At 35.0% G+C, this 25526-nt stretch overlaps 1 protein-coding gene across 1 annotated transcript in view; it reads right to left on the reverse strand.

Annotated features, from left to right (window-relative positions):
• Positions 1 to 7315: 7315 nt before the first annotated feature.
• The window catches only part of CCDC172 (coiled-coil domain containing 172), a 57595-nt gene continuing 39384 nt past the window's right edge, over positions 7316 to 25526 (reverse strand). Inside the window, exons 8-9 of the mRNA XM_027528410.1 lie at positions 8376 to 8463; positions 7316 to 7553 (exon numbers count right to left, since the gene is read on the reverse strand). Coding sequence (XP_027384211.1) covers positions 7512 to 7553; positions 8376 to 8463 — 130 coding nt within the window. The 3' untranslated portion in view covers positions 7316 to 7511. The remainder of the gene's footprint in view (positions 7554 to 8375; positions 8464 to 25526) is intronic.

The following is a 25526-nucleotide window of genomic DNA, read 5'->3' on the forward strand; positions in this document are numbered from 1 at the left end:
AAGAAAAATACTAAATAATCAAGATTAACACACACGGAAGTTATTTCAATAGTCAACAACTTAGCATCAACTTTTCATGTGGTCTCAGGGTGAAAGGCTTTTACTTATATTTTTTAATTCAAAAATAAAATGTACTGATTAAACCAATAAGGCTCTTTTCAGTTTAGCAAAAGTAAAAGCAGTAGAGTAATGCTACTGAGATTTCACTTTTATGTTCCTTAAACTTTATAGTTTCTCAAGGGTACATGTGAAACTAATTTGAAACTAAGTATCAAATACATAGTATTAAAAATTATATATGGAACAAAAGGAAAATGTATATAGAGAGAAATTTTAAATTTATATCTACATAAATGGAGACATAAGGAAGGAAGAAAGAAGACAAGGAAAGAAGGGAGGGAGGGAGGGAAGGAAGAAGCGTCACTCTTTTGCAAGCATTTGCTATTTCCAAACTTCCTCCAATTTCATGACATGATCTTATTCAAGGCTGTACCAGAGAAATCCAGCAGGTGGCACTCATACATTTTTCTAAATGGGATGCTGAATTAAAAACTTCAATTGTTTAAATTTTGTATTTCAGGCCAGAAAGACCAAATAAATCATAGTTGGAAGCAAACACATTTGAAAATTTTCTATTATCGTGGAGAAATAATGCTTTTAAGCTGCTTTAATGCACATTCGTAGCTTGCAAGCAACTTACAATTTTCACTTCCATTCTAGCAGCTCATAGAAAGTAAGCATTCATAATCATTACCTGCCAATCAACAGCTTGATAATAGAAGGCTGTAAGTGACCACGAAGAGACTCACAAACATTTCTCATGATGGCATATGGGATCATTATTTTCTTCCACTTTCTCTTCCATGCTTTTATTGGTTGCTCTATATAGATGGGTTCTGAAATTAGGAAACATTATTACTACCATTTTCAACTAAGTAAACAGAGGCTCAGAAAGAGTAAGAAAATTAGAAAGAAAGAAAGTGAAGTCACTCAGTCGTGTCCAATTCTTTGCGACCCCATGGACTGTAGCTCACCAGGCTCCTCCATCCATGGAATTTTCTAGGCAAGAGTACTGGAGTGGGTTGCCATTTTGGATATGGTAATTCAACTAAGAAAGAAAGTAAACAATAAATGAACCCAGTTTAAGAACTGGATAACCAAGAAATCCTCAATTACTAAATATGGGTTTAATGAACAAGTTTATTCAAGCCATACTTCAACACACCTTTATTGAATACTTCCCATATGCTGACACTGTTCTAGGCTCTGAGAAAAAAGTGGTGCATAAGACACATAATACCCCTGCTCATGGAACTTTTGGTTTTATAAGCAAAAACAGACAAGAACGATTTCAGAAATCACAATAGTATGAGGAGAATTAAACTAGATGGTGTGATGTGATCATGTGACTACTTCAGACTGACTATTTAAAGGAAGGTTTCTCCCAGGAGGTGACATTTCAGCTGACATCTGGACTACAGAACAGATGGCCATACAAAGACCAGGAGGAGGAGCATCCTGGGCAGAGGGAACACAGCTTCGAAATGAACCCAAGGCCAGAGTGAGTCAGGGCTCTTTGGGGAGCAGAAAGAACAGAAAGAATGGCAGTTGTGGCTGGAGAGGAATGTGCAAGAAGGACAGGGTATGACCTGAGTTCTAAGAGGTAGCTAGGAGCCAGGATGAATGGATGAAAGAATGGACGGAAGGAACAACAGAAAGGGAAAAAGAAAGAAATATGAAGAGTGCTGATTTTAGGTTAATCAGAGATTCTTTTACATGCTGATCTTTCTGGACATTCTCCATTAGTCCATATTCTTGCCTTAGCAGGTACTGAAGACAGGAATACACCTCATTATGTACGAGTTTAAGAAGATGCCATCCCTCAAGTTATCACCTTAAATTATCAATAACTACAGGGTAGCACTGAAAAAAATCTGCAGAAAATGTAAAAAAGTGGGATGAATAGGTATTAATTTCAAGAGATACCCAGAAGGTGAATTTTCAATAATACTTGATTTGAGTCTGTTTTGTACTTCTCACGGAGTCTAAAGGATATTCTTGGTTAATTAAAGATTCATATTACTGATTCTGATTAGTCAATGTTTTCTGGAAGCAAAAGGGTGATTTAAATGATCCTCAATTTTCTGTTATCTTCTAATATTTACCTGTTAAGATTTTATTATAAGCACATTTTCAAAAACAATGTATTTTTAAGATGGTTGAAGTCCAAGAAATTAAACAGTAAATAAAGAGACCCACTGCCTTCTCCAATCTCACATGAATCAGACATCAATCAAAATCTCAGCTTTTTCTGCAAAAACTGCAATATATGTTAGACTTCCAACTAGAATCTCAATAAAGAGCTTTGCTTTTACTGGATAAAAATATTTTTATAAATATAAAAATATTTTTATAAATATAACCTTTATTTTACAGATTTTAATTGGCACCATATTTTACAGCTGACATTACACTGATTGCTATGATTGCATTCATGTCACCCATTTCCAACCAGGAGTTTCTTTGTCTAAATGCTACAAAAGCCATCAACATCATGTACTTTGGTGGTGTGAATTTACAAACACTTTCAGCAATCACAAAGCCCTACCCAGAAATATTCATTAGTAATTGTATTTGCATCTATTAAATGTAGATTAAGAGGATTTTATTTTAACAAGATTTTATTTACCAACTAATTAGAATGACAATTTATTACCAGTATGACAACAATTAACTTAGAATTAACAGAACAGTACAGCTTTTCTGGTTGCAAGAAAAAAAGAAAATCATTTTTCTCCCACTCTATGGGCCTCATTTCCCACAACTACTAATATCAGTCATTGTTATTAATTTCACATTTTTACTTACTCTTTATTTTCCCAGACATTTGAATTCTGCTGCTGTCAATTTCACAAAGGTCTTTTTAAGATGAATTTGCTATATATCAAAAGCAGCTGTTTAAATAAGCATTCGTAACTGTCAGCTTTGCTCTTGATACTTTGCATAGGAGCAGCTAGGACAGTGTTTTACCATCAGTCATGCCTTTCCTCGTTAGACTTTCTTTCCAATCAAAGTAAATATGCTTTTACAACTAGCATTACCCTGCTAAATTTTCCTCATGTTTAATGAATGTGACCCTTAGTTCATTCTAACAACGAACCAATGATATCCCTATTTTCCCTCAGAGACAGAGTTATTGTATTATTTCATTCATATATTAGTTGATGCTGTCTCAGTATCATTCCTTTGTCAAATGTCAGTAAAGTTAGTAAGAAAATAAAGGTTCTTCTCTGGTAGGATGATTTAATTATTACCAGACCAAGCAAAAGTTTAGTTAAATTTGAAATACAACGTTTAGAAAGTATGTGAACGTAAGTCACTCAGTCGTGTCCTACTCTTTGCAACCCCATGGACTGTATAGTTCATGGAATTCTCCAGGCCAGAATACTGGAGTAGGTAGCCTTTCCCTTCTCCAGGGGATCTTCCCAACCCAGGGATCAAACCCAGGTCTCCCGCATTGCAGGCAGATTCTTTACCAGCTGAGCCACAAAGGAAGCCCTTTAGAAAGCATATATGCAACTTTATGCATAAATGCAACTTTAGAAAGCATAAATGCAACTAATTATACATTCCTACCTCCAACATTTTCAAAGATAACTTCATTGTTCCTGTTCTTTCATTAAAAAAAAAAAAAAAATCTGGTGTGTTAAGATAAAAGGGCCACAAAACTCCGAGACCTAATCCCTGCTTTAGGCTAATGACAAAAAATATTTTTCATTTTTAGTTCACGTCTTGGAAAAAATTCCCTTGACAGAAAATGCTCTGAACAAGACTCTGAGTTTTTCAGGATGACAAAGGAGAGAAGTCAGGAAGAAACATAAAACTTGAACTAAAATATATCTGCTTCAGATACATTAAAATATTTTTTAGTATACTTAACAACTTTAAGTATCAAATTTTACTATAAATAAATATTTGAATGACAGAACACCTTAGCCTTCTACAGCCAGGATTTAAAAGCATATCAAATTTATTTCTAATCATGTCATTGAACTGCTACTGTTTTCTGGACTGCAAATAAATGACTTATTCATAATAATGTGACACAGTTCTGTATGATTGATTGGTACGAAATAGAAAGGGACTTTGTCCTCATCAGAGATTAGAATAGGGCCTGTCCAGTGCATGCTGTCTGTCCATCTGCAGTTAGCCAGCTGAATTACTGACTGCCCTTCTGGTAAAAGACTCAATAGACTTTTCTCAGCATAATATCTACTCTATAATAAATTATCAAATCTCAATTGACTCTGTTTTAGAGTCATTTCTAGATTCCAATTCACTATGATACAATGACTTCACTCTTATCTTGGACTTTTAAGAAACTCATCATGATTTATCAAGTTTTAAGAGAAAAAGAATAGGCAGATAATCCTCAATTTTTGTTTCTTTTACAGAAGAAAACTATTGATAAAACAATGAGTAGTTTAGAAATCTTTCTGATTTACAGGCCTTAAAGCTTTTCCCTTTCTTTGCTTTTTTCTTCCCATTTCAATAATTAGGCCAGGGAATAAAGAAAGGAATTTCTAGTCCAGTGGTTATGCTCTACATCCTGTAATTTTGTTGCTGTTTTTCCCCTGGCCAAATAGCTCCATTAATCAGCAGGAAAAACAGGCGGCAAACTATCTATACATCCTAGTATTATACCAAGTGGGGGGCTGAGAATCAGTAAGTTGCTTCTAAAATAACTTCCATTACAGGAAAGAACTATGGTAGCATGTCAGGAACCTCAGGGCTGTAGCAGTTACTCTGGGTTAGTTAGGCTTTAGTTACAACTAAGTATAGGGAAAATTTAGTGAATTCATTTAATGAATGAGCATTTGTTTGAAAACTGCCTTTTTGGATAGCCAATGTCGTGTTCTAGAGTAATTAAAGTCAGTCTGAGACATTTTTACTTAGGTAATTTCAGTTACTTTTTCCTACGTAAGAGTTTAATGAATTACTAATTCTTAAAAAAAAATTAAGAATAGACATCTAATATATTGTAGTTTTGTACACGCAATTTCTACTGATTGTTGTATTTCCTTTTTTCAGTGAACTTCTTCCTTTGACTACCTGATTCTAACAGTCCCAGTTACTCTGTTTGATATTACTTGAGCAGTGTAGTCTACCATGCAATCTTAAAACAATCATTTGACTGCTTGAAAATTAGTTTAAATCTTAAAATATTCACTTTAAACATTCTGAAATAATGAAAATATGTTCTGAGCCTTCCATTTTTCTCAAATTCAGTTCATAAGAATTCTGACTCCATTACTGAATATTCAATCTAGATAGTCCATATACACGTTCATGAAAAGATTTTTACATCAGTAAGTTTATTCTGCATGTATGCCATTCTGTGTAAGTTATATAAATAATAGGCAGATCTCTACTTCACATTAATATTTTAGCTACAAAATCAATAATGAACAAAAGTCACTGATAAAAAGGCTTTACATGTAAACTTACCCTGCATATTAATGATATGATACACATTTAATAATAAATATTCACAAGACTCAGAACTTAGAATGTGGTTAGATAAATGGACTAAAATAAGACAGAAGTGAAGTTATGACTAATCCCAGTAACCACTTCCCACTCTATATTTGCATATAAAATAGACTGCAATTCCCTGGTACCATTACTTTTTTTTCTTCTTAAGCAAAAGTAATTTACTATTAAATATTTAAAGAATCAAAATAAAAATAACTTCTAAATATGCAAATTACTTAAACAGATGGCAACTGCTACACATCTCAAAAGAGAGTTTTAACTTTGCTACTTAAAAAAAAATAAGGATATAAAGCAACCTATACAAAAAGTTATGCCCAAATAAGATTTGATTTGAAACAATACTACCTTAATATCAATATATCTAAGACATTTGTAAACATCTCATATTTGATATCAAACTAATTCAACTACAATCACAAAACATTTGCATTCAGTACTTTGAGATATATCTTAAAATAGATTTTGTTTCCCTCCCCACCAACCACAATTTAGGGCCTTGTTGAACAGTTTCAATATACTTTTTTTTGTGCCATGATTATATTGCTATATGTACATCGATACAGTGAATGATAACCACAGGCAGAACTGTAGAAGCCTATATAATATTTGTAATTTGTACTTATGACATATGACTTCTAATTCTGATAGTTCCAACTAGGTAAAAAAAGAGAATGTAATAAATATCCTTTTATTTCTTCCTCTTTGTTTACTCCTGCTTCCTTCTTTCTTCCCACCACAAATATATAGTCTTGAGTTATACATGAAAATACATACAAATATCAAAAACAAACTATGGTTACACAATGGGAAACATGGAGGGAAGGGATAAATCAGGAGCTTGGGATTAACAAACACACACTACTATATATAAAAGAGATAACCATCAAGGACCTACTGTATAGCACAAGGAATGCTACTCATTACTCTGTGACAGCCTATACAGGAAAGAATCTGACATGATGAATACGTATACATGTTTAACTGAGTCACTTGACTGTGCACCTGAAACTAACACAATGTTGTAAATCGAGTATACTTCAAAGATTTTTTTTTAAAAATAATTTAAAAATTTTAAAGAAACTGATGAAAACATACCTTTCTTCCTAGTTAGGACTTCCAACAGCAGAAAGATCTGATGTGGGAAATTTAGTGACAGTACCAAGGTTGATCCAAACATAAGTACACTGTTTTCAGTTTCAATATTTTAGGACATCAGCAAAAGTGAATCCTGATGGCCAAAAGAAGACTATGGCCATCCAAGAAACATTTGGATGGCCAAGAAACATCCAAGAAGCAACCAAGAAGACTTGGTTACTCCCCAAGTAAATGACTTATTTCATTCTAACCAACACTGGCATTAGGAATAAAACTGGCAGGACAAAGTGCTGGAAAGTGGCTGCAGGTGCCCCCAGACTCAAATCTATAGATATATTTAGAGAAAAGTGGAGAAAGCTGGCTGCTCAAGATGAAAGGCCTCAGAAGGCCTCTGTCAAAAGACATCACCTTGTGATTACAAAGGATTAAAATCAAAGTAAACATCTTCGCTGGTGCAAATGGTACTGACAAAAATTGGGTCTATAATCTTTTCCACCTATATGTGTTTGATTTGATCCAAGGTAAGCTGCAAACAAAGAATGAATAACATCAGAAAGTACAAATCAGCTTAAGGGTCAGGGTGAATAAAAAATCTGAGAACACAATATCTGTTTCTCCTTTTTAATTCCTTTAGAAACACAATCAAACCACATAAAAACCGTTAAGTTTCAGTAGGTAACAAGACCAAAACTTATATTTTAGAGTTCTAATATATCAATTCTAGATATCAAACAACTCTAAATATTTTTAACCTCAAGTTTTCCATAACAATCTGTTGTAATGGGTATCATTCATGTATCTACCACAAAGATCTGATACTAAGATGCTTTGACCAAATCTTAGGATAGTTGATCAATTCTTTACAAGTTATTTGTTCCCTGATGATCTTTCTGTGCCAATGTCTGAAACAAAAACATACAATTTTTCATGAAACAAATGATATTCTTAATAAAAGAATTACATAAAATTCATGTAAATTTAGCACAACTGGGCATTTCTAAATTTTACTACTGAAAGTTTTAATAAAGATATAAATCCTATAAAATATAAGTCCTAACACAATCTATTGGAAAATTTTGAACAAGAAAATGTTTCTGGAAAATAAATATGAAAGAAAACAAACTGTATTAAATTAAAACTATATTTTAACATGCTTTAAAGCTAGCTATGTATGTCCTCTATTAAAACAGAGCATGACAAATACTTGTTCATTTTATAAACAACCAAAGAGGTTAAAAGCAATTCAAAGTGTTCCCACACAATCTGAAAATAGGTTTTCAATAATTGAATCCAAAATTCTTGAAATCATAAAAATCTGTAATAAGAAAGTTTTAGGGTCAAATATAATAGAAGTATAATTTATTCCTAAGAAAAACAAAAAGCTTTTAAGCATTATGATAGTTAAACTTCTTCAGTGCATTAATCCTCTAATAACAGTTTCAGTCAAGGGGATGTTGTGAGGTCAGGTTTAAATTTTTTTTAATTTATATTCTCTTTAAATATAACTTGTCTTATGCAGCATCAATTTTCCAAGACTCAGAACATTTCACAGGTTCATATTTTTACTTTAGTTTTGCTTGTTGCTGTTTTGTTTTTCGTATCTAGTGCAAACCCATGTGAAGGGCAGAACATTAATTTAATGAAATTTATTACAGTAAAAACATTCTTATCAATAGGTAAAAAAAAAATGCTAAACAAAAGTTAAACAATCAGTGATAGCTTACCAACTCCAAAAATTCTATTTCTGTTTGGAGAGCATCATGAACACTTTGCATGTCGTCTTCCTTATAAAGTTCTAATTCTTTTTTAAGTCTGTTTTAAAGGAAAAATTCACTTAAGTAATTAGTTCAGCAATAAGTTTTATAATAATTCTTTATTAAATGAATAGTGGCAGATTTGTAGCTTCTATCATCACAATTTTAAGTTAACATTAAAGAATTTGGGAAGAGATTTTAATTTTCTATATTCTATCCATTAAAATTAGTCTAGCAAAAATAATTAAAGGAATAAGAATTTGAAAGATGAAAGAAGAAATAAAGCTACCTAATTTTCAGATGATTTAAAAACATACTTTGAAAACCCAAGAATCATTGATAAAACCAACTCAAATAATAAAACAATTCAGTAGGGTGACAAGATATAAAATTAGCAAACAAAAATAAATAGGCTTCATTGTCACCAACTAACTTGTCAAATAACTAACTTGAATTTCTTATGGATGGCTTGCTTAGTTGCTCAGTTGCGTCTGACTTTGTAACCCTTTGGACTGTAGCCCACCAGGCTCCTCTGTCCATGGGATTTTTTCAGATAAGAATCCTGGAGTGGGTGTCCATTTTCTCCTTCAGGGTTTTTCCATGAATAGGACATCAGAAAAATGGTTACTATCCCCAGTTAAATAAAATTTTACTTGATCCTAAGAAAAACTACTAATACTTTTTCCCCTGGTGCTGGGTGCATTGATTTTAAAGTTCATATATTAAAAGAAGAGAACAGTCTAGAAAAAAATCTTGAATTTTTTTTCAAGAAAGTTCTAAAAAAAAGAGAAAACAAAGAAGGATAACTAGCTCTATGAGATACTAGATCATACCATCACTCCTTCATAATTTAAAAAGTGTAGTACTGACATATAAATAGACCAGTGGGACACAGAAGATAGAAATAGCTTAAGAAACAAATGGACATTTAGCATATGCTAAAAAAGTCACCTAAAATCACTGTAAAAAGAAAAGATGGACTTTTTTAATAAGCTGTGTTAGAATAACTAGAGAGCTATCTGCTATGTGACAATAAATGGACTGTCAAAGCTAAAACTGCCTCTTTATCTCACAGCACATATCAAAATACACTCTAACTGGATCAAAGATTTAAGTGCAAAAATAATAAAACTATGTAAGGACAAAGTGAAAGTGAAAGAACAGGGAAATTCCTTTATAAGTTAATAGTGTTCAAGAACTTTCTCACTATGGTTCAAAATATAAATGAAATTTAAGAGTATTCAATTTTTTTTAAAACTGCACAGCAAAACACATGAGTAGAGTAGAAAGATGAATGACAATCTTAAAGAAAATACTTGCCACATATATCACTGATAAAAGTCTAATCTCTCTAATATGTAAAGGAAATTTATAATCAAGGGGAAAAAAGACCAAAAGGCTGATTAAAACTTGAAGAAGTCATAAAAAGTGAGTTCACAGAAAAAGTATAAAAATCATCCCTAAACATATGAAAAGTGCTCAGTATTACTCATAATAACGACTTGAAAGTTTACTACACAGGGATATCATGTCTCATCTATCAGATTGGTAAAACTCCAAAAACTTGACACATTTTTTTCATAAGCTGTGGGTAAACATGTGTACTCAAACACTGATAGGGGAATTTAAAATGGTTAAACTTCAAAGGAGAAGAATTTGGTAGTATCTAACAAAACTACATTTAAATTTTTCCTTTGACTTCACCATTCACCACCAGTAATACACCCTGTAAGTACAAAACAATATATGCACAAAGTTCTTACTGCATTAGTATTTGTAATCACCAAATACTGTAAACAGCCTATGTCCATCCTTAAGAGATGGGCTGAATAAACTATAGCACATCCATATAATGGAGTATTATATAGTATAAAAAATGAAGATAAAAAGAAACACAGAAAGATGAAGCAGAAACTAACAAAGTTGATCACCTATAACAGTGAGTGAAAATGGGGTGCAATAAATAAGGAATAAAATGAAACTCATCTGTGTGTATCTCTTTTTATATACTTTTGACTTTTGAACCATGATGATTATTTATATACTTGACAAATAAAATTAAATAAAGTTGAGAAAAAGAACCATAAAGTTTAACACAAAATGACAGCTGAATTAAACGCAAACAGAACAAAATAAATCTAGCTTTTTTAAGAAAAATTTAGAAAATTAGTTTTTCAAACTAATAATCACAGATAAAAATTAAAAAGAACTCAAGTAATTTTCAAAAATAGTAGTCTATATACCTTCAGTGAGATATGTTGTAAGGCAGTAAGAATTACAATGGAATCTTAAATTTTACTACTTTTGTTGTTAGTGAGGGTACACAGCTAGTTATTCTAAAATTATTTTAGAAAGTTATAAGAAATGGATAATTACATTGATATTGTTACAAACCAGAGTTTTCACTAGGAAAAGGAAGATGCACATAGAAAATGGATGGAGGGAAAAAAAACTCATTTTGGATTTGAATGGAAGAAATCAGTATAAAAATTTATGATTTAAAAAAAATGGCATTTTTATTTCTGTCCATTTAAAGTACTTGGAAGCAACACCCAGTAGTAATGAGCACATCTAGCATGCTAATCTTAGTTTCTAAAACCAGTACCAACAAAAGATACCAGGACTCCTTGAAACAATTTATCCCAGGGCTGAGGTGGGTAATATTCAAGGTGAGCCTAGAATAGTTTGTTGCACAAGAAGGAAGGAAATCGACCAAAAACTAAAGAAACATGTCTAAAGACAGAGAAATTTAGTTCAAGGGGCTGCCTATATCCAAATCTGGGACAATTTGAGCATCAAAAATAATGACAATAATGTATTTATAACACATGACATAAAAAGAAATTCATGAGTCCACAGAAAATCCTAAAAAGGAGAAATTAAAAGAATGGGGTAACAAGAAGAGGAACTTCTGTCTTTTTTCCCCCAGAGTTTTACTAGCTAACAAATGAACAGGAGTTCCATTATGAGAAAGTTGCCACTTTCCAACCACCTATGTAATAATTGACTCGGGAAGCATCATTAGTGGACGCTAAAATGACTGCGTGAAAAGTTCCTGGGAAAAGGCTATGCACAAGGTCTGAGTCATCCCCTATATCATTTAGTAAATATCCATGGAAAAGACTATTTTCTCATTGGAGTAACCTGGCAGACACAATCTTACCTAAGCGATCAAACCTAACATAACTGAAAATGAAACAAAACTGGCATTATATGCCTTCTGATGCAATGTTCTGAGGACACAATCTTAATTATATATTATTCTTGTCCCAAATTATTTAACCTGAATCTAATCTCTAAGGAACAAATAAGTCTAAATTGAGAGACATTCTACAATGGCTTATACTCTTAAACAACTTGATTAAAATATGGGCAGAGGATTTGAACAGATATTTTTTCCAAATACTACATATGAATGGCTAACAGGGAAATGAGAAGATGCACAACATCACTAATCAATTATATGTCAAAAAAATTTTTTTTAAGTAGAGGGAGCTTTTAGATTAAAAGAGATTTAAAATATCAGCTGCTTGTCATGTGTGGACCTTATTTGGAACTTAATTCACACAGACAAAATAACGACATTTATAAATAATTGGAAAGTTGAACACTGACAATATTTGATGAATTGTTATTTGTTGTCAATTACCTTATGTGTAATAATGGATTTTAGTTATATTTTTTAAAGTACTTTTTTACAGACATAATAAGATAATAATATGTATGATATGTTTCAAGTAATACAAATTGATAACTCTTAAAGTGACCACCTGTTAAGACCATCTGACCTGCCTCCTGAAAAATATGTATGCAGGTCAAGAAGCAACAGTTAGAATTGGACATGGAACAACTGACTGGTTCCAAATTGGGAAAGGAGTATGTCAAGGCTGTGTATTGTCACCCTGCTTATTTAACTTACATGAGTACATCATGAGAAATGCTGGGATGGATGAAGCAGAAGCTGGAATCAAGACTGCTGGAAGAAATATCAATAACCTCAAATATGCAGATGATACCACCCTCATGGCAGAAAGTGAAGAACTAAAGAGCCTCTTGATGAAAGTGAAAGAGGAGAGTGAAAAAGTTGGCTTAAAGCTCAACATTCAGAAAACGAAGATCATGGCATCCAGTCCCATCACTTCATGGCAAGTAGATGGGGAAACAGTGACAGACTTTATCTTTGGGGGCTCCAAAATCACTGCAGATGGTGACTGCAGCCATGAAATTAAAAAATCTTGCTCCTTCGAAGAAAAGCTATGACCAACCTAGCCATCATACTAAAAAGTAGAGACATTACTTTGCCAACAAAAGTCCGTCTAGTCAAGGCTACGGTTTTTCCAGTAGTCATGTATGGATGTGAGAGCTGGACCATAAGGAAAGCTGAGTGCTGAAGAATTGATGCTTTTGAACTGTGGTGCTGGAGAAGACTTTTGAGAGTCCCTTGGACAGCAAGGAGATCCAACCAGTCCATCCTAAAGGAGATCAGTCCTGGGTGTTCATTGGAAGGACTGATGCTAAAGCTGAAAGTCCAATATTTTGGCCACCTGATGCAAAGAACTGACTCATTTGAAAAGACCCTGATGCTGGGAAAGACTGAAGGCAGGAGGAGAAGGGGATAACTACAGAGGATGAGATGGTTGATGGCATCACCAACTCAATAGACATGAGTTTGAGTATACTCTGGAGTTGGTGATGGACAAGGAGGCCTGGCGTGCTGCAGTTCATGGGGTCACAAAAATTGAGACATGACTGAGCAACTGAACTCAACTGAAAGTTAAGTGATAAGTACCTAGGATTCACTATGTTTTACTTTTTTACTTTTGTATGTGCTCTAAATCTTCTATAATAAAACTTAAAAAAATAGAGTTTAACAAAGATAGTGGCCAAAAAATCAACATACAAAAATCTGTTATATTTCCATGCACCAGCAATAAAGAGAATACTGATGTCATTAAAAATTTACACTTAAAACTACAAGGTATCTAAAAATAAAACTCACAAAAGATTTTTATTAAAAGATTAGGACAAAAAAACCCAGTATATTCTAAGTTTCCAGACGAGAAATCTCAGCTTAATAAAGATGTAAAATCCCTCAAAAGAGACTGTAGGATGAGTGGAATCATAAAAGATTTTCATGGATTTAAGCTGATTTGGAAATGTACATAAAAAAGCAAAGGGTCAAGTACAGCCAAGATATTCTTGATGACGACAAAGAAGTATAAAGGGAAGTATTCTGCTTTAGATTAAGATTCATTATAAAGTAACAGTAATTAACTAGTTAAAAGTTAATAGCGTGCATTTAACAATAATTAAGACAGTTATGAAAGAAATGAATGTTGACCAATTTAGCAGAATAGAAAACAGAATCTTAAAATAGATTCACAAATGTTATTCTGATTATTATTTTTAAATAAGAGATGGTTTTGCAGATCACTAGAGAAAGGACAAACTACTCAATAAATGGAGAAAAATAAAGCTATATCTTACTGTGGAATGTAAGCAAAAATTAGTCCCAAATAAACTAAAGACCTAAATGTGAAACACAAACCTTAAAAATTATTAAAGAAAATACAGGAGAATAACCTTCTGATCTAAGGTAGGGAAAGAGTTCTTAAACAAGACACAAAAATGATAACCACAAGAAGAAATGACTGATGATTTCAGCCGTCGTAAGAGTAAGAAACGTACCCAAGCACAACAGCAGGAAGAAAACCAAACAAAACTTCATAAGTTGGGACAGAGATTTTTAATGCATAAGAAATCTGAAAATATAGCATTTAAGAGAATATAGATCACTGGGGAATTTGGTAATGTGCCAATGGAAGTATAAATGGTTTAATCACTTCGACAGAAAGCTTGTCGCTACCTTGTGAAGTTCAACATTTACATGTCTTATACTCGGCAACTCCATCAGGCATATATCCTACAGAAACTCTTGCAGTGTGCACCAGGATGATCAAAACAGCACTGCGTGCAACAACAACAACTGAAAACTCAAATGTGCATTGAAAAGAGAAAAAGCATGTTCACATATCTATACTCAACAACATGGATGAATTTTAGAAACAAGTGAATAAAAAGCAAGTCCTGGACAGAATGATACCCTTTGTACATAACTCAAAAACAAGCAAAAATAACCAATATTTTGTTTTGGCAGGCATATAAATGACAGGTAGATTACATTTATGAATATATGACATAAAGTTAGTAAATCATAAAGTAACAAAGAAAATTATATATAAGCAAGGAAAGAATTAAGTAAGTCATACCCCACACACACACACACACACACACGCACACAAATGAAACACTCTAGGACAGCAATTACATCTGAGGTAAAGAAGGGAGTGTGGGTTAATGGAGGACCCCATAGCAAGATACTGGTAATGTTTTAGCCTAGTTCACAGGTCCTCACTATATTATTGTACTTAAGAACTAACACCTAGATAGGGGAAAAAAAACACAATAGTAATAAGAATGGATTGAGAAACAATACCTAATATATATGAAGTTCACTGTGTTCTGAACTTGTAGGAATTTAATAGTGAATAAAAATTCTGAAGGAATGCTCAAGTTGCAAAGAGAGAAAAAGTTAATGATTTGGAGCATTAGATGTTTACACAAGCATAAAGTCCCTCGCAAAAAATATTTTTTTAAAGTAAGTGTAAAGTTAAACGGAGAGGAACAATATACCATAGATGCTGCTATACAATGTTCATTTTAATATATATATCTTTTCAAATACATACAACAGTAGGGATCGTTCTTCCCACTATGCCATCAATACTTGCCCTTTTTCACCTTTCAGTTCAAATGGTTTGGTCAGAGCTCTGATGCCCATCAGAATTGGGTGGTGACTGGTTTCCATTTTAGTTAGCTAACAAGGAGGAGGAGAGACTACTTAAGTTAAGGATGGCATTTAAGATGAATTATAGGAAGCATTTCACAATTCAGCCTATAACCAAGTTGTAGAATTCAGATCTCACTTAAAGGAAAGATTACTGTTGCTAGCTTTAAAGGAGGCTGGGTGCTAATGGTATGAATATTTATGTATTTGCAGCTAGGCTGGAGCTCTATAATGGTAAGCAGATCTCATGCTTCAGTGCATAGACTGATTGCCTACAGGAGTCAAGAAAAGCTTCCCTCACCTACTGCACAGTAACTAAGGGCAGTTTGCACTGGTTACTGTCTCCTTTCTCTGAATCATCAGATATTGATGAGGATGGGCCAACATTGATAGTTGAGCAAAATGTATGTTCCATGTATTTTTATAATTTCTTGCATCATTGCATTTTTTTTTCAGTTACCTCTTAGTGCCATGGAGAAGCCTTAACTAAAAGAACACTCTTTTTAGTTATAGAAATATAAACAAATACTATTTAATTAGAAAGGAGGACAATTTTCACCCAAAGTCCTAGTACACAAATTCAATGAGATTAAAATGTAGGTATGCTTCATCTCAGGTCTTTTACTTCCATATGATATTGATTATGTAATCTTGCCTTCTAGTTCTTTCTTTTGCCTTATACTGTCATATATATTTCCCCCAGTTAATTACATTTGCCAATTAATACCATTTAAGATAAATATATAGTAGTTTAAGTGGCTATAACACAGTTAATTTAATCATTCATTTATAGTACAGCATTTAAGTTCTTCCTATTTTTTTCTACCATAAATAAATTTCTATGAACACCTCTGTTCATAAAGCTTCCTCTATGCTTTGGATTCTTTCCCTTGGGATACAGCTAAGTGAAACTACTGCTTTAAATGGCATAAACATTTTAAAGATGCTTACAATAACTTGTATACATCAAACTGCATTCCAAATACAAGCAATGTATACTGCCACAGCAATGAGTAAATTATCTCTGTACCATACTGTGGCCAATTTCCAGTATGGTCATCTAAGTATATCTTTCAAAATTTGATAAAAAAATTGATATTCAGTAGTTTTAATCTGCACTTAAATAATAAGATATATAACTGAATTACCTTGTCTTATTCACTTTGGTATCCCTGTAACTTGCAAAGTGTATGGGAAAAGCAAGTGTTTAATACATGCTTGTTGGATAAATACATAACTTAAAAACTACTGATTTTTAGTGTTTTCTTGCTGACTTTTTATCTGTTAATTTTTGATAAACTGTTACCCTTTGTTCATCATAAGTACTACAAATTTCTCCCAGATTATCATTCCATGTTGATGCCATTTCTGACACATGGAATTTTAGACCTAACATGTTAAGTCTATGAATCTTATCCTTTTTGGTTACCTTAATCACACTAGAGGTTTAATAAGCAATCCTTACTACTTTTCACTAGTTTTTCACGCTGTGACATTCTTAATATAATTTCTCTATAGTAATTCATATGAAAATTATTTCAGTGCCATTTAAACACAAAATACTCCATTTTAAAGATATATATGTCATGCTCTTTCATACACAATTTATTTATGAGCATGGGTTTCAAAGTTCATTCTATGAAAGTAGAATTTCAGTTTTCTAATTATGCATTCCTTCAGTCCAGGCCATCAGCAGACAGGTAGGAACCTCCACAGGAGGGTAAGGCTGAACTGATGAGACCTACTGAGAAGGAAGTAAAAGAGAGGAGTGCTACCAGCACCTCCATTACTACAAATCCTGGTTTGGGTGGATTAGGCATCGCCTTTCACCAGGTATTTTCTATCACCTTCCCCATCCCACAACCAAAAGGGGTTGTTTCTAAAGATAAACATGTGAAAGTGAAAAAAAAATGTGCACTATGATATCAAAGGGACAAATGAACTTTGGAAATGATTAATATTATATATGGCTCATATAATAAGCAAAATTATTTCAAAGTTTGGGACATTTACAAACAGGCACATATATATCAGAATATAACATTTAAAATAGTCAACTGACTTCTACCATAAAAATTTCCCTTGTATTTACTTGAAGTTTTAATAACTACTGTGTGTGCCAGGAATTCACGAAACAGGGGATTTCTATTAGCTTGAAGGCTACATAATCAATGCTGTAAAGGCACTTCTGCTAGTGAATAAATGATGAAGTTTGACCAGAAAAATGCAGAGTCAACAGAAATATTCAACAAAATACATAGCTAAGAATGATCCTGGAATTAAATGAGGATTTTCATATTTTATAAATGTTAAAAACTAAAGAGATGATAGGGGTTGGCTACAGATAACTAATTTTTGACTAGTATTTTCTAGAAACTTTAGAACTGAGATTTTGTTACACCTGTCTACTTGGAGTTTATTACTGTGATAATCAAGAGTATTGCAACGTAAATGTGCATTATTTCCTCAATATAGACTAGATAACAATTCTTATTACTCTGCTAAATGATGTTACAGAAACACTTCCACAGTATTTAAGGATACATTTATAAAAATGCTTCTAATTATGAATATTTAAGTACTTCCTCCCATCCATCAATGGGAGGAAGCTTACAAAATATGGCATCTTTATACATCAGCATTAAAAAGAATCAAGTTGATCAGTACGTATTAATGAGTAATATCTGTTTTCTAAGTAATAAAGCAAACTACAGACCAATATTAAATGCACAGGTGTGCACACACACACACACACACAGACTATAAACTCTGACAGGATACGTGTCAAACTTTTAACAAGACATGAGAGAGGAGACTGATGTTTTACATGATTGTAATGTCTATATTTTTTTTATTTAATCAACATAGTCTACTCTCATAATTTAAAACTATTCATATTTGGTAAAATAAAAAATATATACATATGTAAATATACATATTTATCTGTGTATCTTTCAGAGAGGTTAGAAGTATTCTAACATCATCATGTGCTTATACCTTCCTATAAATCTAAGGTGCTGGGGTCCAGCCCAGGTGGATCCAAGGAATTCAAAGGGGAGACGGCTTCAGTGATCAGGATACGATAGAATTAAAGATACAAAGAGTGGTTAAATAAGGATAGCTCAGTGAGAAAATTCAGTGGAGAGAAGAGGCTGAATAACTTGGTTTACGTGGAAAGCCAATAAAATTCCAAGACAAGGAATTTGCATCACCTACGTAGGCCACAGGCGTCCTCCCGTTCTCCCAAAGGACAGGAGACATTAAGGCCTCCCTGGTCAGATCTTAGAAGCCCAGGCAAAATTAGTAGGCTTGATGAGCCTCCACGCTCCAGATGGGAATTCAGCCAGAAGGTGAGAGAAAGAACGACATGGGGAGACCAAGCTTCAGTGAACAAGGCCCGCGCTTTATTTTCCAAAGTAGTTTTTATACCTTAAGTTGTGCATAGAGGATAATGGGGGAAGGGGTAGAGTCAGCAGTAAGCCAGGCTTTCTTCCTGCAAACTTATCATATGCAAAAGTTTAGGTGATTTACATCATCTTCTGGCCAGGAGGCCTGTTAACATTTTATGATCCTTTCTTCAGAAAACTTATTTTTCTCTAAAGGTGATTATTCTAAAGTCAGGCGCCACCCTCCGAAAGCATTAGATAAAGTTGCTTTCCTATAGGGCAAAGGTGTGGTGGGCTATAACAAGAAAAGAATTAACTCAAAGGTCCAAGGTTACAAACATTAAAGCTATTATTTACATTCCTATACACCAATTATATTATTCAATACACTTCCAGGGACACAGTAGGTAAGGGATATGGAAACTTAGCAGCAAACATTGGCCCAAAAAGTGAAAAACCCTTCACCAATACAATTTCTAATCAATCTTTTAACTGCTCAAAGGAATCTGTATTTAGACAGTTTAGAACACCTCATACCTCTCACAGTTGGGAGGCTCTGAACAATCACATGTGGCTGGAAAAACCTATTCAGGCAGGCTAGAGAACTTCCAAAGGAGTTTGTGAACTAAAACACCCTTGTCACACCCAGGAACTTTATTAACTGGAGCTGTAAATTAACTCTTTTTCCGAGAAAGGGAGAGAAATGGTGGTGGGGGACAGCCCCCCATAAAGTCAGAGGTGTAGGTGAGAGCACAAAGCAGTAAAGTAGGCAGACTCTGGTTTTGGGGGTAGATGCTCGAGAATTTCCAGGGGGATTCCTGAGGCTCGATCCCGCCTTTGTGTACACCGAGCCTCCTTCCTCATGACCTTTGCCATGGGCGGAGTTCCTCACGCTGGCTCCCTGCACTAAGGACCACCAATGTGACCTCTACAACTAACTTAACTGGATGACTTTTTCATTGAAGAGGCAACAGCATTGATTTATTACTTCATATAAATGCATTTAGAGTCTCTCAGTAGCAGGTATATATTAACTTTTGTGCAGTTTCCATTGCAAATATGCTCTTCACAAAACCATACTATCTTCAAATGCTAAGAAAGAAAATCCAGGCTGTTGATTCTGCAGCTTCATTTCTGAAACAAACTTCCTGTTGCATTAAACCAGTACAAACATTGATTATTAAAAATGTAAAACCATTCTAAGTATTGTGAGTAAGAAAAAGCCCGAAATGTTTCAAGTCGTCTGGTATGTTACTATTTGGAGTAAATAAAAATTCATGATGAAGAATTGTATTTTGGTTATCCTGGTATTGATTAATAATAACAAATAATAGGTGTTGGAAGTTTGAAGGGGTCTATTCTTTGCTACCTGAATTCTGTGCATCTGAGAAACGAGGAAGGCAGAAGGGAAGCCAAGATGTCATGTTTGCTACTAATACAGCAGACACTAGAGAATGTGGCTTGTATCTATACACAAAGGATTTACTACTAATACTGAACCCAGAATTAGACTAACCTAACTCACACCATTAAAGGCAGATGCCAAAAGCTCTCTCCCATGAAGTCCTACCACTGTAAAACTCAAAGGATAGAGGAGCAAAGTAGAACACACACTGTAAGGCAGGCCAGACTCCAAGAGATAAGGCAAAGAAAGGAGCTGGTCTTCAGTTTATCCTTCCAAACTCAACAATCAGACTGAATCACTCCTCTCTACCTTAGAATAAGAAAGAAGGAGTTCTGGGGGATGGCTAGGAGAGTTAAACCAGTAAAGTTTTTTCTACATAAAAGAAAACAATCAGGAGCGGGAAGAAGAATTCCATGTGGCTATCCCAGTGGTTAATATATACCATGTGTTTGCAAAGAATATTGAAAATACATGAGGAACTTCTATCTTCTTTGTAGTAAGTTTTTTAAAATGTAGATATACTCACTGGAACAAATATTTATTAAACATTATGTGCCCTTGATTATGTTAGATGCAGGCACTGACAGAAAAACAAACAAGAAGTAGAGGGAGTTCCCAGTTCAGTGGGAGAGACTGATACACATAGCTATCACTGAATACGATCAGTCATATAATGGAATTATAATCTCTATGAACACAGAGAAGAAAACAGTAGAGGAATGCTTTCACGATTTATTATGCTCATTTATTCCTTCATTTATTTATTCAATACCTACTCTAAGCCAAGCTCTGTACAAAGGTATTAGTATGAGTATACCATGGTCTAATACTAATACATTTGTACAGAGCTTGGCCTAGAGTAGGTATTCCCCTGGAGAAGGAAATGGCAACTCACTCCAGTATTCTTGCCTGGAGAATCCCATGGACAGAGGAGCCTGGTGGGCTACAGTCCATGGGGTCACAAAGAGTCGGACACGACTGAGTGGCTACACTTAGTATACAATGGTAAACAAAGTAGGTAAGATCTTTCCCCTTATTGAGCATATGATGAGTGATGAGACAAACATGAATAAAATAAAGCACATAAATATATAATTACAAAATGGATTCTGTGTTAGATAGGACAAAATACAGTGTGTTATTAGTAAAAATAACAAGTTATAAAAAGATCACAGGGAATCTTCCCTGAGGAAATAGTTCAACTGAGATCTAAAGGATAAGGTATGTCTCAACAGGTAAGAGTCACCCTGCTTATTTAACTTCTATGCAGAGTACATCATGAGAAATGCTGGGCTGGAAGAAGCACAAGCTAGAATCAAGATTGCCGGGAGAAATATCAATAACCTCAGATATGCAGATGACATCACCCTTATGTCAGAAAGTGAAGAGGAACTAAAAAGCCTCTTGATGAAGGTGAAAGAAGAGAGTGAAAAAGTTAGCTTAAAACTCAACATTCAGAAAATGAAGATCATGGCATCTGGTCCCATCACTTCATGGGAAATAGATGGGGAAACAGTGGAAACAGTGTCAGACTTTATTTTTGGGGGCTCCAAAATCACTACAGATGGTGACTGCAGCCATGAAATTAAAAGACGCTTACTCCTTGGAAGGAAAGTTATGACCAACCCAGATAGCACATTCAAAAGCAGAGACATTACTTTGCCAACAAAGGTCCGTCTAGTCAAGGCTATGGCTTTTCCAGTGGTCATGTATGGATGTTAGAGTTGGACTGTGAAGAAGGCTGAGTGCCGAAGAATTGATGCTTTTGAACTGTGGTGTTGGAGAAGACTCTTGAGAGTCCCTTGGACTGCAAGGAGATCCAACCAGTCCATTCTGAAGGAGATCAGCCCTGGGATTTCTTTGGAAGGAATGATGCTAAAGCTGAAAGTCCAATACTTTGGCCACCTCATGCGAAGAGTTGACTCATTGGAAAAGACTCTGATGCTGGGAGGGATTGGGGCAGGAGGAGAAGGGGATTACAGAGGATGAGATGGCTGGATGGCATCACTGATTCGATGGACATGAGTCTCAGTGAACTCTGGGAGTTGGTGATGGACAGGGAGGCCTGGCGTGCTGCGATTCATGGGGTCACAAAGAGTCGGACATGACTGAGCAACTGAACTGAACTGAATCTGATAACCTGAGGAGAAAGAAAGGCATAGATAAAGGTTTTTGGTGGAAGAAAGCCTGGATTGCTTGAGGGAGCAGAGTGAGAAGGGAACCATCAGTCAATCAGTTCAGTCACTCAGTCATGTCCGACTCTTTGTGACCCCATGGACTGCAGCATGCCAGGCTTCCCTGTCCATCACCAACTCCCTGAGCCTACTCAAACTCATTTTCAGTGCATTGGTGATGCCATCCAACCATCTCATCCTCTGTCGTCCCCTTCTCCTCCTGCCTTCAATCTTTTCCAATGAGTTGGTTCTTTGTATCAGGTGGCCAAAGTATTGGAGTTTCAGCTGCACCACCAGTCCTTCCAATGAACATTCAGGACTTTAGGATTTCCTTCAGGATTGATTGGTTGGATTGCCTTGCGAGCCAAGGGACTCTCAAGAGTCTTCTCCAACACCACAGTTCAAAAGCATCAATTCTTTGGCACTCAGCTTTCTTTATAGTCCAACTCTCACATCCACACATGCTTACTGGAAAAACCATAGCTTTGACTAGATGGACCTCTGTTGGTAACCATAGTTGGGAAAAACATCTGGGAGGTGGTCATATACCATATGGTGACAAGGCATGAGCTTTAGGTTGTATTATGGTCATTATGAAACCACAGATGATTTTAATAAGGGAAATTATGCAACTCAATTTACTATGCAATGGTAGCAAGAGTGGATGAGGGAAAAGCAGAAAAGAGATTGTTACGGGGATCCAGGGAAGAGAGACAAGTGACTAGAAATAGGATGTTAGCTGTGGAGAGAGAAGTGGAAGGATTCAAGAAATGTTTTGGAGGCACAAGCAACAAAATTTGGTGATGGGTTGGAATAGGGTGGAAATGATTTGTGAACACATCAAACATACCTGCTACATGTCATGCCAAAAGCTCAGCCTCTCTGCACCAGTGCCAAAGCGAATCATGAAGACACAAGAGTTTTGGGTAAAGTAGACAAGAGTAGGGGATGCCTAGTAAAGGCGGATACAGCAGACTCCTGCTCTTGAAAACTATGTGTCCCAATCTGGGAGGGTTTGATGAGGAGTTTTATGGCAGGAGTTCAAGGGTGGGCTTGCTGACAAAATTAGGGTATATGCAGGGCTTGCACTCTTTTACTCTCATTTAGAGTCTCCTAATCTTGAGGAGCTTCTCTAGTCCCTTTAATCTTGCCTCAGGTGGTTTCTTGGCTACTCCTCTCTTGATTAACAACTATTCAAACCTGTCATTTGGAACTCAGGGAAGGCCATGGAGGTTGGAGCCTTGCCTATAAGAAAGTGAAAGTGAAAAGAGAAAGTGAAGTCACTCAGTCGTGTCCGACTGTTTGCGACCCTGTGGACTGTAGCCCACCAGGCTCTTCCATCCATGGGATTCTCCAGGCAAGAATACTGGAGTGGGTTGCCATTTCCTTCTCCAAGGGAATCTTCCTGACCCAGGGATCGAACCCTGGTCTCCTGCATTGCAGGCAGATGCTTTAACCTCTGAGCCACCAGGGAAGCTCCACGCCTATAAGAAAAGGGGGACAAAAGACTTCTGTGCCCAGGTGCCCCACAGGGTCCTTCTCGGTTTCACATTTTGGGTTTGAGCAATACCCAGGAAAAATGCCATGTGAGCTATGCCTTGAGGACTAAATCAGATTTTAGCTAATGGAAAAGAAAAAGAAAGATACAGAGGTGTGAAGTCTTCTGGCATATTTGGAAATGCACAAATAGTATTCTGATGAGCTAGTAGAATAGAGTATGTGACAGAAATGCAGGGAGATAACATAAGTTATACTTTTGGTTTTGTTTGACTATATTACATTATTGAAAGAGGTCAAAGAGAAGAGTGAAAAAGCTGGCTTAAAACTCCATCAAAAATCTAAGATCATGGAATCCAATCCCATCATGTCGTGGCAAATAGAAGGGAAAAAAAGTAGAAGCAGTGACAGACTTTATTTTCTTGGGCTCCAAAATTACTGTGGACAGTAACTGCAGCCATGAAATTAAAAGACACTTATTCCTTGGAAGGAAAGCTATGACAAACCTAGACACAGTATTAAGAAGCAGAGACATCACTTTGCTGACAAAGGTCCATACAGTCAAAGCTATGGTTTTTCCAGTAGTCATGCATGGATGTGAAAGTTGGTCCATAAAGAAGGCTGAGCACCAAAGAATTGTTGCTTTTGAATTGTGGTATTGGAGAAGACTCTTGAGAGTCTCTTGGACTGCAAGGAGATCAAGCCAGTCAATCCTACAGGAAATCAACCCTGAATATTGATTGGAAGAACTGTTGAAGAGGAAGCTCCAATAATTTGGCCACTTGATGTGAAGAGTCGACTCAATATAAAAGACCCTGATGATGGGAAAGATGGACAGCAGGAGGAGAAGAGGGTAACACAGGATGAGATGGTTGGATGGCATCACGGACTTAACGGGAATGAATTTGAGCAAACTACGGGAGACAGTGGAGGACAGAGGAGCTTGGTGTGCTACAGTCCCTGGGTTTGCAGAGAGTCAGATATGACTTAGCAACTGAACAAAATAACAATAATTAAATTGTTGAGAATTCAGCTGGATCTTAGGAAGGAGGGATTAGTGACAGGGATTTAAAAATTATCTATAGACTATAACTAAAACTTTAGACCAGATGAGACAAGCCATGGAGAGTACAAAATAAGAATCCAATCAATAACTATCAGGAAGTCTCTGCATTAAAAGGACAGAAAAAAAAATGAGAAAGAAGCTTGAAAGGCATGAAATCCATATGGATAATAAGAAGTACAAATGAAATCATAAGTAATTATACAATTATAATTATGTATAATAATTTAGAGTATTTACTGTGTACTAAGCACTGCTTTAAGGGCTTTATATATATATATGTAAAGACCTTATATATATATATATATATATATATATATATACACACATACATACACACACATATATTAAGTCATTTAATTTTTATTATAATCTTGTGAGGTGGTTGCCATTATTAACTTCATTTGATAGATGTAGAGAATGAGTCACAGACATGTTAAATTGCTTGTCTGGGGTCACCAACCTAGTAAATAGCAAAGTTGGGGTTCAAAGGGTTTGTAACCTTAATCTCTATGCTTACTGCCTCTTGAGACCCTGAGGTTTATCACTTCTGTCCTCCCCAGATTATGTGAAAAACACTAGCTTGATCAGTTATAAAGTTCTCAGGGATGCTTCTTAGAAATTAATCCAACCTCTAGTTTAGGTGTTAAGCATAGAAATATTCTGTAAGTTAGTTGCCTTAACATGTGTTAATTAATGATCCCATACTCTTTACAACAGAATCTTTTAAATAAACAAATATCTTATAA

This window comes from Bos indicus x Bos taurus, chromosome 26 (assembly GCF_003369695.1).
Source record: "Bos indicus x Bos taurus breed Angus x Brahman F1 hybrid chromosome 26, Bos_hybrid_MaternalHap_v2.0, whole genome shotgun sequence".
Lineage (NCBI taxonomy): Eukaryota > Metazoa > Chordata > Mammalia > Artiodactyla > Bovidae > Bos > Bos indicus x Bos taurus.